This window comes from Grampus griseus, assembly GCF_964374135.1.
Source record: "Grampus griseus genome assembly, chromosome: 17".
Lineage (NCBI taxonomy): Eukaryota > Metazoa > Chordata > Mammalia > Artiodactyla > Delphinidae > Grampus > Grampus griseus.
This window is the reverse complement of record NC_139011.1, coordinates 2754141-2769767: the sequence shown is the minus strand read 5'-3', so window position 1 is coordinate 2769767 and position 15627 is coordinate 2754141. Positions and strand designations below refer to the sequence as shown.

Here is a 15627-nt window from a genome sequence, read left to right as displayed (position 1 = left end):
CCACACTTATCTCCAGAGCTGCCTGAAGCATGATACTGACACTCAGCTATGGCCAAGATAAGTGAGGTTTGAGACCATGGGCTACTGATTTTGGGGCAGGACACCACTAGCCCGCACCACTGTTTAGTAATTATAACTGGATTTCCAACTTGCACCTGATTTTGGTGGCACTTGGGCAGTTACACAGGGCAAGGCTGGCTACGGAGATGGAACGTGCCTCTGTGCCCATCTCACAGATCCCACCACAAGGAGGCCTTAGCCCTCCTCACACCTGGGTGCTGCACACATGGCCGGTGATGGCTGGGAGCACCCAAGGCCACGAGGCCTATGCCTGAGGTGTCCAAAGCCCTTCAATGAGTACCATGTTCCTACTGCTGCTGTATACACTCTACCTATTCCCAGTGGAGTTCTGTGACTCCTTTCAGCATCCTCTATACAATTAATGTATAATTAGCACAAATATGTAATAGGAGTGAAATCTATTAAAGCATGAGAAATAAAACCTCTGTAATGGTGAAAATAAACCTTTCAACTCCTCCTTTCCTGGTGAAACCTTTCCTGGTGAAACTCCTCCTTTCCTGGTGAAACCTTTCCTGGTGAAAATAAACCTTTCAACTCCTCCAAAGGTTTGGTTCTTCTGAGTCAAGCAGTCTCTCAGATAATTACTTTCTATAGAGCACAGCTGTCCAGTAGAAATATAATGCAAGCTACATATGTTGTTTTAAAATTTCTAGCGGTCACTTTAAAAAAGTGTAAAAAGAAACAGGTGAATTCAATTTTAATGATATATTTTCTTTAACCTAGCATGCCAAAAACAAAATCATAACAAATTACTGATGAGATTTTACATTCTTTTTCATACTAAATCTCTGAAATCCAGTTGTATTTTTACACTTACAAAACATCAATTCAGACTAGCTACATTCAAGTATTCAGCAATTGCACACAGCTACCACATCGGGCAGTGCAGAAACAGAGTCTGAGACTCAATCTAATTATTCACCAACTCTGGATAAAAATAAGCTACCTCCTTTCAGAAAATGGTTGATTTTTAGATCCATCCATTAATTAACTTACATGAAAATACTGCATTTTCAAATGTTACAGCAGTAGAAGGAAGTGGGTTATGAATAATACCCACCTGCCATCACAGTGACCCAGCACTATGTTGATTTCATGCTATTCCAGGAGAGGGCTGGGTTCAAGCAATGCCAATAGAGGTTTCTCTGCCTCATGTTGAAAACTCAATCATCAGCTGCTAAGACTTGCTAAATTCCAGACATTTATCAATTACTGTGAAATAAAACAACTTGCTCTTTGGCCACACAGATTTGCTCGTGTTGATCTTCATAAAAGTTTAACAAATATGTTCTCATAACTTATGTATTTGTATCTGGTTTAAATTTTTCTTCACAATATGAATGTTCTGATGTCTGGTAAGATTTTAACATTGGCTAAAGGCGGACACGTGTCAGTGATCACTGGTTCTCTTCGTGGTATGATTCCTCTCATGTGCAGCACCTATGATACTAAAACCATGGCACATCTGTCACGGAGTCCTTCCCAGGTGAATTTCTGATATAATAAATTCTGAACATTTGCTAATGTCTTGTCAAATTCATAATCTTTGAAAGGCTCCCCTCCTGCACAAATGCTCTGAAGTTTATTAAGGCCGATGCGATGGTTTAAAGAATTTCCTCTCTCATGGTATCCGAAATTAATAAAAACTAGAACATACCCTAACAGCCTTCCCATAAACGTTACCTTACAAGGTTTCTCTCCAGTGACTGTGTTTATAAGGTTAAATATAAAACAGAACTATAGAAAAACCAGAAAAAGCCAGCAAGCTTCATGGAAAGCTTGTAAAAAGAGACTACTATATTTTAAGTATAGCACATGAAGAGATACTAACACATGTTTCAATCCTGAGTGAATGATTCTCCTTTTAATAATTAGTCCGTTTGAATAGTCAGTATTACAGTATCACAAGAGGTAACAGAATATTATATATAATGCACATGTAACATGTAGCCTTAAATCTAAATTCTACCAGTCCCTTTACTGTACTTAAACACAGTTAAGGCATATAAGTCAAAGAGTACAAATTACTTTGTTTCTTTATTACTGAAAGCAGGGGAGATACATCTGATGGTCCTACTCGCTGGACACTTGTCCTCCTTAAAGATGAATAGGGACTAAGTGAAAGAGCAGGAAGGAGGAGGGGTTTCTTCAACACTTGATCAAAGTAAACATCCTGAAAATTTACATTTTGAACTCAGGTTTCTGAGATCACGGTGCTCACTCCTCACTCTCAGCAACCTCTGCCTACACTGTGCTCCCCTCACAATTCTTTACCGCCCACTCTCATCAGCACCCAGAGGAAAGTGTGTCCATCCACCTCTCACAGTCACACGCAGTGACATCCCTGTCGGCCCTCGTCATCTGCAACACCCCGGGAAGCACTGCCTGCACCGCACTGCAATTAAGGCCATGGGCATCTTGCCCACAACAGACTGGAAGCTGTATGACCAGGACCTTTAATATCCCCAGAACCTTGCCAAGTGTCTGGTATATAGAAGATATACATATATTTTTTTTAAGAATCTATCCTACCTGGAGTCATGAAAATACCTTCAAAATTACACTTTCTAGAAAATAATTTATTTCAACAGTATTAGAGGCTATTTTAATTCCTTTGTTTCCTTGTATATGTCGAAGAATTTTTTTAAAAACAGGAGAGAAAAACAAGTCAATGGCCTTATATGAATAATATGATGCAGTTACTATTTTTCTAAGAAATTTTACATAAATTAAAACTCTGGTCCGTCACATATTAACTCAATAAATACTATAGAGAAAAGTTAACATCTCTGAAATATGGGAATAAAAATTATTACTCTGCCTTTTTTTGGTATGTGCCATTACCATTTAACCTACATATACACTGAGGATGTGTCCTAGGAAAATGTACTTACCCTGACGTCAGTAGCGTCTCCATGCCTGATAATACTGGCCCAAGTGGTTGGCTCACTGTTGCTTTCAAAATAATGAAAGACCTTCAACACTCGCTCCATGGCCCCAGGGGAACGTTCCACACCGGTACCCAGGTGAGTCTTGGTACTTGAATTCGGTGTGTGATTCAAGTTTGGGTCAAGGTAGGCAGCTGCCATTATTTGGCTAGATGCTAGGTATCTGTCATATTCTGTAAAAGGAAAAAAAAATTTCTCAGTGTACAATATTTGAAAGCTACTGATTAAAATGTGTTTTGCTGATACTGACATAACAACACTGTTCTTTATTCTCTCCCTATTTTGTTACATGCAGAAGTTGAGCCTGAAGAGAACTGGGACCTAATCTACCAAGATAATCACTGTATTCCATCCCCCACCCCCTGCCACCCCCAGACCCAGAGCAGTACCTGATTCACAATAGAATAATAAATATCGGTTAAACAAACTATTAAAAGGCCAGGAACACTATCTCAGCTCCATCAAAAGTCACTGTGTTGGGGCTTCCCTGGTGGCGCAGTGGTTGAGAGTCTGCCTGCCGATGCAGGGGACACGGGTTCGTGCCCCAGTCCAGGAAGATCCCACATGCCGCAGAGCGGCTAGGCCCGTGAGCCATGGCTGCTGGGCCTGCACGTCCGGAGCCTGTGCTCCGCAATGGAGGCCCGCGTACCGCACAAAAAAAAAAAAAAAAAAAAAAAATCACTGTGTTATCTGTAAACAACATAACACCACCCTCCTTTTAAATCACAGCCTTTAAATTTGTGAGAAAATCTCACTGGAGAGCCAAATATGTTAATTTTGCTGCCTACTTTTGAAAACTTTTATGTGAAATACAAGTTCTTTCTTCATACACTGAAAATTCAGTCACAAATGAAAACAAAACAAAACCAAAAAACACATATGACTAAGTTTTTTAAAGTGTGATAGGGGACTCCCCTGGTGGCTCTGTGGTTAAGAATTTACCTGCCAATGCAGGGGACACAGGTTCGAGCCTTGGTCCAGGAAGATCCCACATGCCACAGACCAACTAGGCCCATGCGCCACAACTTACTGAGCCTGCGCTCTAGAGCCCACAAGCCACAACTACTGAGCCCGCGAGCCACAACTACTGAAGCCCGCGCGCCTAGAGCCCGTGCTCCACAACAAGAGAAGCCACCGCAAGGAGAAGCCCGTGCACTGCAATGAAGAGTAGCCCCGCTTGCCGCAATCACAGAAAGCCCACGTGCAGCAACAAAGACCCAACGCAGCCAAAAATAAATAGATGAATAAATTTATTTAAAATAAATAAATAAAGTGTGATAGGAGGACGTCCATTTGAATGTGAGGGAATAGCTCGGGCAAGACCACAACTCCCACTGAGAAAACTCAGAGAAGCCGGATTAGAAAACAACCCAGATGTGTGGAGCCCAAGACAGCAGGAGGTGACAGAGATGGAGAAGGAACAGGTCCAAGACCCTGAAGAGCTAAGGAAAAGGCACTAACACACACACACACACACACACACACACACACACACACACACACACGCACGCACACACGGTGCTATCTGTCCTTTGACGACAGCCACCAGTCCTGAAACCAAGCCCAGTGGGCGCCTCCGAAAGCAGAGGGAAGTTGAAGACACACAGAGGAGACAAGGGGCACAGCTGATTATATACACCCTCCTACCTTTCGGCAGCATACAGATGATCTGAACAGCATGATGAATAAACGATCTAACTGACATATAACATACTACACCCAACAGCAACTCATCTTTGCAGGTGAAATAGTTACTAAAATTGACCACGTGCTAGGTGAAAGCACAAGATCCAATAAATATCAAAGGACTAAAATTCCTGAGAGTATATATGCTCTGTGTTGTGTCTAGCATTAAGGTGGACTCCAACAAAAAGGTAACTAGCGGGGCTTCCCTGGTGGCTCAGTGGTTGAGAGTCCGCCTGCTGATGCAGGGGACACGGGTTCGTGCCCCGGTCCGGGAAGATCCCACATGCCGCGGAGCGGCGGGGCCCGTGAGCCATGGCCGCTGAGCCTGCACGTCCGGAGCCTGTGCTCTGCAACGGGAGAGGCCACGGCAGTGAGAGGCCCGCGTACCGCAGAAAAAAAAAAAACAAAAAAAGGTAACTAGCAAATTCCCAACTGTCTGGAAATTAAGCAATGTATTTCAAGTAACTTATTAGCCAAACAAGGAACTCAAACCCTCAAAGGGTTTCTAGGGCACTGAAAATACTCCGTATGTCACTATAATGATGGATATGAGTCCTTATACGTTTGTCCAAACCCACAGAATGTACAACGCCAAGAGTGAACCGCCATGGGAATGACGGACTTTGGGTGATCACGATGTGTCGTTACAGGCTCATCAACTGTAACGTATGTTCCGCTCTGGTGGGGATGCTGACAATGGGGAGGCTGTGCATGTACCAGAGCAGGAGGCACGTGGGAAACCTCTGTACCTTCCCCTAAATTTTGCTCTGAACTTAGAACTGCTTTAGGAAAAATAAAGTCTTAATTTTAAAAAAGCAATTAATGTAATTCACCATATTTTCAGAAAGGAGAACCAGAGTTATCTTAATATATGCAGAAAAAGCAACTGATAAAGTTTACCAAACACTCACTCATAGTAAAAACTCTTAGCAAGACAGAAATAGGAAAATACTTCCTTAATCTAATGAAAGTATCTACATTAAACTTAAATTAATACTGCTGGAAAAGAGTCCCTCCCCCCCGTCCCGCCCCCCAAGACTGGGATAAGTCAAGAATGCCCAGCATCACCATCCCTAACTTGACAGTGTTCCAGAAGTCTTAGCCAGGTTCCACAGGCAAAAAAGGGAGGTAAAAACACAGGGTATGAAGGAAAGAATAAAACCATCATTACTACATGACTATGTATAAAGAAAATTTGTAAGAATCTATAGATAAACTAATGGAATTAATAAATGAATTTAGCAAGGTTGCTGGATCATAAAAAATCAGCTGTACTTCTGATATCTTAGTTATCTCTTTCGCTCTTCAAATGAGATGATAAGGATGAATAAATATATTATCAATTGCTTCCTGAAAAGAAACACCACTCCTCCGGAGTGGTCAGAAGAAATGATATACTAGTGATGAAGTGACGGAAAATCACTACAGTTGATCCTTTAACAACACCCGTTTGAACTGCCCAGGTCCACTTATATGCACATATTTTTTCAACAGTAAATAAACACTACAGTACCACACCATCCCTGGCTGGCTGAATCCCCAGCAGCGGAACCGCAGATACAGGGGAACCCTTACACAGGGGGCTGACCACAAGTTATATGCAGATTTTCGACTGCGCGGAGGGCTGGCACCCTGGGGCCCACTCTGCTCAAGGGTCAGCAGGACACATAATAGTGAGCGTGTCAAGGGAGGAGCTAAACCAGAAACAACACACAATCTGGATATACCTCTGTGACTAAGCATCAATGGCAAAATCCTTCATAAACCTTCAAAAAGTAGGCCTAAACATTCTTTAAAAGATAAACCATTGCTGTAATGTCACCAGAGCGAAGCAGTTTTCCTAAAACAGAATGTGTCAAAATCCGATCTGTGCTATAAATTCTCAAACTGGCAACATCTCCACCAGCGAGCCTTCCTTGACCCTTCTGGACAGTTTCGTGTGTGTGTGTGTCAGTTAACCACCACCCACTCCCCTGGTGGTGGCGTTCCAAGTCTGTCTTTATGATGGGCTTGCAGATTCTGAAAGCCTGGCATCTGGGTCACAAAACCGTGGATTAGTCAGTTTGTGGGACAGTGTCCACTACGGAATGAAAAGTCCCAAGCGTTGCTCTCTGCTACACTGACTATTCTGTTTCCAAACAATTAACAGAATTCTCTGTTGTTCGTGTGGTTCTCTATTTGTTTTTGACCCATGGCTAAAGCTGTACCATTGGGGCTGCCAACTCTCTGTGTCTCTAAGTGACAAAAGCCCTTCCCCCTCTTTTACCAGAGAGGTAGGCTTTTATAGATTCTGTAATTGTAGCCCTCTGTAATCTGTGGCCAGTTGTATTTTTTAGAACTTTCAAGATTAACAAGTCATAGGCATCGGCTACTTATGCATACTACAGAATATCTTTTTCAAAAAACTATCGAAGACGTGGAAATGAAAAGATTTTTAAAGTTGGCTTCTTTACGTGGTTTAGACCCCTACTCTTCCAGCCATCTGTGGTAAAGGACCACAGACCTGTCACAGACCAACACTTTTGTAAAATACAATAAAGAGGAATTTCTAGAAAAATGAAATTTCAAAATAAAAGATACAAAAGCTAAGCACGAAACTTCTATCATCAGAGTCAGTGAACATAAATTACTGTCAAGTTGCTATAGAGGTTTCTAGATGCTTACACCAAATTCTACCCTTACTTTGTCCTACACTGTTAACAGTTCCAGCACCAACCCCAGTCTCCTGGCCACAGTTGGCCAAGTCCAGGCTCAGTCACCAGGCTGCCTGGTACAGCAAGAGGCCAGTGCACTGGAATGGGAAATGGGAAAGCAGATGGCCTGTCAGTGGTGGCCGCCGACCTTCCAGCTTCAGGTCTCCCTTTCATTCACATACTAATTTCAGTGCCTAACTTCTTTTCTTGGGACAAGTAGGGCAGTCCCAAGGCAGGTGTGAGGAAACAGGTACTGACAAACCTTGGCACTGAGCCCAAGGCTCAGCCCACAATCCGATATAAATGCTCCATAAAACAGCACACACAGAAGAGGGAGAAAAGTACAAGGATCACAACCATCATCTCACTCCAGAGCTGCCTAGTTTATACTCGCTGTACATACTGAGATCCCACCAGGACAGTCACCTCATCACGCTTGAAACAAGCCGGCCCTTTAATAAAACCTGAGATGCTTGCCAGAATATGAGAGTAGAAACAAAGAATGCAAATTGATACAGCTACAGTTTTTAAAAAATTAAGACATCAACAGGTTTGAAGAGTTTTTAAGAATCTGATAATGACCCTAAAGTAAATCCTTAAACAAACTAGACTAGTGTGAAAGTTTTCTTCTCCTTAATTTTGTTCTTTTACACAAGATTTGGGTTTATTTTCACATAAAATATCTAACCTGAATATCCTAAATGTTCTATAGTGATTTTACTAGACAGAGAAGCCAACATTAAATTACTTAAATGTTTAATATTATAATAGCAATGTGTGGCTGTTTATATTTTCCAAACTCCCCCTCTCCCAATTCTCTTCTTCCAGTGTGACTTTGATACTCCTTTCAAGAGGCGGAGTCTACCTTCCTTCCCCTTGAATCTGGGTGGGCTTCAGACTAGGCTAAGATACATCCTAAGCTAAGTCCTAAAAGGCAACACCAAAACAAGAAAGAAAGGAACCTAGGTTCCCATGGCTCTCTTGGGATGCTCACTCACAAACCTGACCACCATGCTGTACAGAAGTTCAAGCAACCCAAGAGGATCTGAGCTCCAAGAACCACAGCCTGAGCTAAGCTTCCAGCTGAGGGGCAGCGTCAACTTCCGAGCCCTGGGGCAGACCCACCTGAGTAGATCCACTGGCTTCCAGTCGTGCTGCCTCGGCCAACACCGCACAGAAAGAGGTGAGCTGTCCCTGTCGAGCCCTGCCCAGACTGCACATCTGAGCACTACGAATAACTCGTGTCATCTGAAGCCACTAAGTGTTGGGATGACTTGTTTTCATCAATAGACAACTGACAGAGCATATATTCAACTAACGTGAGCAGAGGTGGTTCTCGCTTCGAGTGGGAGTGTGGGACATCAAATGACTACCAAAAGCCATCTGAACAGTGTTTGCCTTCTTCTCATTGTTAAACTAAAGATACAGAGTGAGCATCTTTTCAATGCCTTGACAAAATGTCACATTCCTTCCTAAGTTTGGGTCACCTTCCTTTTACATTTTATCCTCTGTACTTTCAGTGTCATGAAATACCTCTGAAAGTTCCTCTAATGCGAACTTTTTTGCCCTGTCACTTCTTCAGTGACATCTTTTTTTTGTCACAACTATTTTCTTCATTTATGTCAAGGAGACCACCTTTACTAAGTTCTTTTGGCTGCACATCTAGCATGTCTGGCTCAACAGCAAAGTCAACATTCCTAGAGTCGGCTACTTTTTCTGTAACTCCACTTACGTTCAATTAGAATCTTGCAAAGTTATTTCCGCAGTGTAGTAAAAGTTTCTGCCATACTGCACACCTATCACTCTGTTACTTCCTGCCAGGATGCCTGAATTTGTTCATTTGCTCTATCTCCAATTGTAGCATTAACAGCCTGTCCAAAGTCTGTCTATAGGCTTTAAAAGTTGAAACCACTCCTTGGTCCACTGGCTGAATGATGAGATCACAGTTGCTGGTTCACACCACAGCTCCATGCACACCTACCTCTCTGGCTCATTTTGTTACACAGTTACCATGTTACTATCAATATTTTCAAATCTTCACTTACACCCAGTTTTACTTCCAGTGTTTTTCACTTTTTGTTTCAATTCTATATTTCATCCTCCTTGGCCAATTTCCTCCTTTGATTAGCTATTTTTGTAAAATGTCACATGGATTTATCACTGGCAAACAAAGAGGCAACACAACTACACACTCTGCTGTCTGTGTATAAACTGAACAACAGATGTGCACTGCCCAGTCACCAACAGACTTTGAGAGAAGTGACATGACTGGTCACGGATTATAATTCACACCTGTTATTTATGTAGTCATTTGTAAAATGGGTTTGTACTTTATGCATTTACTCATAGTTCATATACGTGGTAACCAAACTCTGAATCACTCTGTTGAGGAACTAGTACTTTTAACTGAGATGGAGTTGAAGAGTGATGGTTGCACAAACTTGTGTACACAGTTGCCCACTGAACAACGCGGGGATTGGAGCACCAATTGGAGCAACCTGCATACTTGAATATGCATGTGTAACTTCTGACTCCCCTAAAACTTAACTGATAATAGCCCACTGTTGACTAGAAGCCTTACCGATAACATAAACACATATTTTGTATGTTACATGTACATATATTTTATGCATTTGTGACATAACTTTTTCTTAATTTTTTCAATATTTCTAGGCTACAGAATTCATTTGTGAATTTTTTCAAATTGTCACAAATCTACAAAAAATTTTTCCAATATATTTACTGAAAAAATTTTGCGTGTAAGTGGACCTGCACAGTTCAAATCAGCGTTGTTCAAGGTCAACTGTAAACTTAAAAACACTGAATGGTACACTCCAAAATGGTAAATTTCCTCAATTTTTAAAATTGATTTTTTTTTAAGTACATTTTTCCATGGCTCCAAATTTTTAAAAACCAACAATGCTAACAGTTGGCAATGATGTAGAACAACCTAGAGCTTTGATACAACTGCTGGCGGGGGTGTGATATGATACAGGCATTCTGGGAAACTGTTTCTACTACAGGTGAAAAGATATATACAGTATTACCAGCCATTCCACTCTTAAGTATATGCCGAAGAGAAACACACGCACATCTTCACCATGCAATATTCATGGCAGCGTTATTCGTAATAGTTCAAAACCGGGAAAACCCACACAGCCATCAATAAAATAAACTGTGGTGTATTCTTAAATGGAAAGCCATACAGCAATGAAAAACGATGACCAAGTACTACATGCAACAACGCGAATGAATCTCACAGATGTTATGACAGGCAAAACAACACACAAAATTCAAAAACAAGCAAAACCGAGTCATGGTGATAGAAATCAACTCTGGTTTCTTTTTCAGGGATACTGACTACAAGGGGCCAGGAGGGAGGCTGCTGGGAGCTGGTAACATTCTAAACACCGGTATGGAAGGTGGCAGTAAAAACTGCAGCAGGCTACGTATGATTTGTGCACTTTACAGTATGGATGCTATACTTCAGTTATACATCTTTAAGACTCTTATCCAACAACTGATCAACCAAAAGCAACACGCAATGCCAGAGCGCACTGGCTAAAATTAATTGCCTGAGCCAGTTACCAATCCAGCAAAGAAGCAATTCACACAGGCACATTTTATAAATGCCAACTGTTCTTGATTTCTGCCTCTGCCGCTCTTTTAATTGTACATGCACGTGCTATTCTGCAAAACAAGTAAAATGTGTGACGCCTGCAAATATGAAATTACTATTAATTTATCATCTTCTATGAAAGGAGCTCTTAACTGCATTTATGATATATGGACATACACATGCACATGTATGCATACTGATGACAGATGTCTTTAAGAATCTATTGAAAAACATGGACATGTCCTCCAGAAAATGCAAAGACATTAATAAGCACAAATTTTTGTATATGACTGCAAGTTCATTTTCCCCTAAAACTCATACAGGGACCCCAGCTTTAAGATCAACAGTCCAGCCGCTACCAACATTCATTACAAATAATCTAAATTGTCACTTACTTAGTGGCTCTAATGCAAAGCACAAACATACATTATCTCATTTCATTTCATTTTCACCACGACTGTTAGAGGTGGTGGTACTAGCTCCGTTAGGCAGGTATAAAAATCTAAGATGAAAGACACTATATATTCCAGGTTGGATTGTGACTGAGTGAGACTGAAGCTCTGAAAAACTCTTTCAGTCCAGGTACACTGTACATCTAAACACCAAGGAGCCCATCAAGTCCAGCCTAACGACGTTCTCTGCCCCTAAAATCCTAAAGCTCAGTGAAGCAGTCCACTTTCTCAGCATGCGTGCACACACACAACTGTTCACTGCTGCAGTCCCAACGACACTAGCAAGCTCTGAATGTAGACGATGAATAAAAGAATGAAAGGAAGAACGCCGTCTAAAGCAGATTCCACTCCTGCACACGGAATCTCAGGGAGAAAGCTTGTGGCTCTACCACAGCTTGTCACGGATACTGCTGCAACTTCTCTGGGGCTGACTGGCCATGGGCGGAGTCCATAATAGGAGGAAGGCAATTTCCCTATCTTTCCTGCTGTCATTCAATAAGCAGCTACTATGATGAAAAAGAACAGATGGCAGTGTGGCTGGATGGAATGCGTGCCTGGGTGAACCTGGGCCACATGACACAACCCCCCACAGGTCTCCTGGGAAGGGCAACACTAAGGACTATCTCCCTGGAGCCAGGCTGACTCCTCATGACTACCAAACACCTTAATCATGACAGACTTTCGCAAACACTTCTTTGTTACTAAATGTATCAATAAATCCCCCAGATGAAAGAAACATGGTTAAAGTATTTTTCCGTAATATTATTTTATAATTAAATATTTAAAGATGTAAATTAAAACAGAATTTATCAAAGCAGATGTTCAAAATCAATGTAGAAAACCTACATTAAATAATTTCTTCAGCACTTCAGTGCTTATAAGTTTATATCTAAATGTACCTCCTACAGCATCAAAAAGATGTGCTTATTTAGGAAAAGACTAACTCAAGAGGAGTCCTTCAAACAGCAGGAAAACCATGACACTCCGATGGTTCCACTCACTCATCCGATTCATCTCATCCACACAGCAACCCTACACGGTAAGTCGCCTCATTTACATGAGTGGACACCGAGGTGCTGAGAGGTTAGGCGACCGCCCAGACCACACAGCTGCATGGCTACGAGCTCACCTCCACACCAGATACTTGCCAGTCCAAGAATGAGCCACAGGCCTGCAGCACAGCACCACGGGGAGTGTGCAAGCCGCCCCAGCACAAACCTACCCAACCCCAACCAGGATCACCACGTGAGCCCTATGCAAGTTTAGTCTGGTAGGTTACCTGCATCAAAACTACCAAGCTATACTATAATTTTCTTTAGTACATCATTTACTTTCCACCAATCAATTCAACCTCTTCCAACCCCCCAATACATTACATTCTTCAATGTATTAGAGAAGAGTACGTATAAGGCATCTTCCCAGCAATCAGGACACGCTGATAACAGGACCTCATGAGAAAAGCCACCACAGACAAGTGCACTAAGAACTCAACACTCGGGACTTCCCTGGTGGCGCAGTGGTTAAGAATCCGCCAGCCAATGCTGGGGACACGGGTTCAGGCCCTGGTCTGGGAAGATCCCACATGCTGCGGAGCAACTAAGCCCATGCGCCACAACTACTGAGCCCACGTGAGCCTGCATGCCACAACTACTAAAGCCTGTGTGCCTAGAGCCCGTGCTCCGCAACAAGCCACGCCACCATGACGAGAAGCCTGCGCACCACAGCGAAGAGTAGCCCCTGCTCGCCGCAACTAGAGAAAGCCCACGCGCAGAAACGAAGACCCAGTGCAGCCAAAAATTAATTAATTAATTGAAAAAAAAAAACAAAACCAGTGCTGGGGGTGGCGGGGGCATGGTGAGGAAAGAAAAGGTCCACCTCAGACTCGCGACATGGTCAGGGTTCCGATATAAGGTGAGTTACAAGCTGGGATCCTGAGAATGGGTATCAAAACTTAGACCCAACAAAAGATATGGTCGCTGCTGTAGGTGAGAGTGCTCCAGGGAGTCAGTGCAAAGCCAACGTGCCTTTAATTCCATCCACAGGGAAGCAGGCCAAGGCCCAGCTGCAGAGGCAGGTTCAGAGCCTGCCTGGTGTTAGATATGCACCTGGGCAGCAATTCAGCCCATCCAGACCAATCAGAAGGTTTCTGTTATAATCCAGACAGGATAAATGGCCTGAGGAGAAAAAAGATTTGAAAGCTATAAAAAACTCCAAGAGGACAGGATTGATCAACTCGCGTATGCAAGACTACAGGAGGGTCGGCAGCCATTTTTCTGGCTTGGGCAGCTAAGTGGGAAAGTGATACCATTCCACTGAGATAAGGAACACAGCAGGGGCAGATGCTGTTTGTTGGTGGAAGGGGGATGGGCAGGAAGTAAAAGGATCAATTCAGTTTGGTATTTGTTACTGGAACAACTCAGGTCTAAATGCCTGAACTCAAGCCAGATGAAGGAGGCACTCCAGTTACAGGGAGGGGAAGCAGGGAGCCCTGACTTTTGTACGTTTACTTTGGAAACGGGAATAAGCCTCGGGCCACCACAGTTGCTCTCAGGCTGGGGATGGGAGGGGGCGGGGCACGACACACATGACTGACATTTTGATTTGGGTTCTTTGAAGCCTTTTAAAATACATATATAATTTCTCAGCTACAAATGAATCTTTGTACTCCTAAGGAGGAGAAGTAAATTTACCTTTGGGAAAATACTGCCACTCTCTGGGGGTGGGCACTGTGCAAAATGAAAACAGCATAATGGCAAGGACTCCCAATGTGGCGTTAAACTGCTATGCATCAAAAAGAGTGATTTTCCTAATAGGCAGAGATTGATTTGGGCTGTCTTGATTTGGAACTAATTATCGTAAAGGCCGCTCATGACACAGGAAGGTATGAATTAGACCGGGGGCTGGCAGGGGTTTATTTAAGTAATTATTCATGCGGCATTTACCATGCTAGGACTATTCTAAGCACTTAAACGTGAAATCATTTAATCCCCATAACAACCTTATTTTCCCTGGTTTCCGGGAAGAAAGAAGCCCAAGGCCCAAAGCCACAGGCCAAGTCCATGGGCCTCAGCAGGCAGGGAAGCTGCAGAGGCCACGCCCTTGCTCAGCAAGCCCTGCTGCCCTCCACTCCGGTTGGCTGTCTCTGGGCCGGGGGGGGGGGGGGGGGGGTGTCGCTGCATGGCAACACGCACCAAGTGCCCATTCTCCATCCTTGCAGTTGCCACCGTGCTGTCCTGGCCTCAGCTGTGAGCCAGCTGCAAGGTGTTATTGCTACTGCCCACTCTTTCACAGCCAGCCAGCCTCATCCATTTGTTCATGCCTGTCCCTGTAGGCCATACCTCCCTTAGAGTAATTAATTCTAAAAGCATTTATTGAGCCAACTACTAACTAGTATGGATTTAAAAAAGATATAATCCTAACCTGAAGAGCGTTCAGCCTAGTTAGGAGAGAGCTACACACACGCACATACACATAAACTCACATGTGTGGTTATTTAACTACAACTGTAACAAGTACTATTTAAAAATTACAATTAGAGTAACAGCAGTAAAGAAAAAGCCCCAAGTCATCAGCGGTGGTGGGGGGAGGGGGGAGCCCGAGAGGCGGCCCCAGGGGCGGGCTTCAACATTTGAGAAGCTTCAATCCAGAAACCCTTCTCCTTTGGTTCAGAAAATGTTCTTGCATCATTTCTTTGATGATTTTATCCTTTTTCTCTTTCTGCAACTTTTACTATTTGGATACTGAACCTTCTGAATTCATCACCCTACTTTCTTTCTTTTCTCCCCCATTTGTCTTTCCTTTCCATGTTCTGAGAGAGACCATCCACATTACTTCCCAATGCTGCTGCTGAGTTTGTTTCTGCTTTCTTACTTTTAATTTTCTTGTTCTTGAATGTACTTTTTAAAAGAATTGTTTGTCTTTCACGGAGGCGACATCTCCTCTTAGCACTCTGGAAACCTGACACTGGAACTTCTATTGTGTTCTTTCAGCTTCCTTCTCTTGCTGTTTCATCTCTGTAGACTGTTTTCTGCTTGTTTCTCTGTTCTGGTCTCCCATTGAAAGCAGAAGCTGTCTTTAAATACCTGGCTGTCTGTCAGGGACCCTGTGCTGAGCAGGGAAGCAGCCACTCGGCCAGAGATGCCCGAAGG

At 43.0% G+C, this 15627-nt stretch overlaps 1 protein-coding gene across 8 annotated transcripts in view; it reads right to left on the bottom strand.

The window, feature by feature from the left end:
* The window catches only part of PTK2 (protein tyrosine kinase 2), a 253294-nt gene that overhangs the window by 163632 nt on the left and 74035 nt on the right, over nucleotides 1-15627 (bottom strand). For 7 of the 8 annotated variants that reach the window (XM_082674402.1, XM_082674406.1, XM_082674405.1 and 4 more), the window contains exon 3: nucleotides 2976-3202. In XM_082674402.1, coding sequence (XP_082530528.1) covers nucleotides 2976-3170 — 195 coding nt within the window. In that variant the 5' untranslated portion in view covers nucleotides 3171-3202. Of the gene's footprint in view, nucleotides 1-2975; nucleotides 3203-15627 lie in introns of those variants that run through there. The other variant, XM_082674411.1, reaches the window with a different exon arrangement.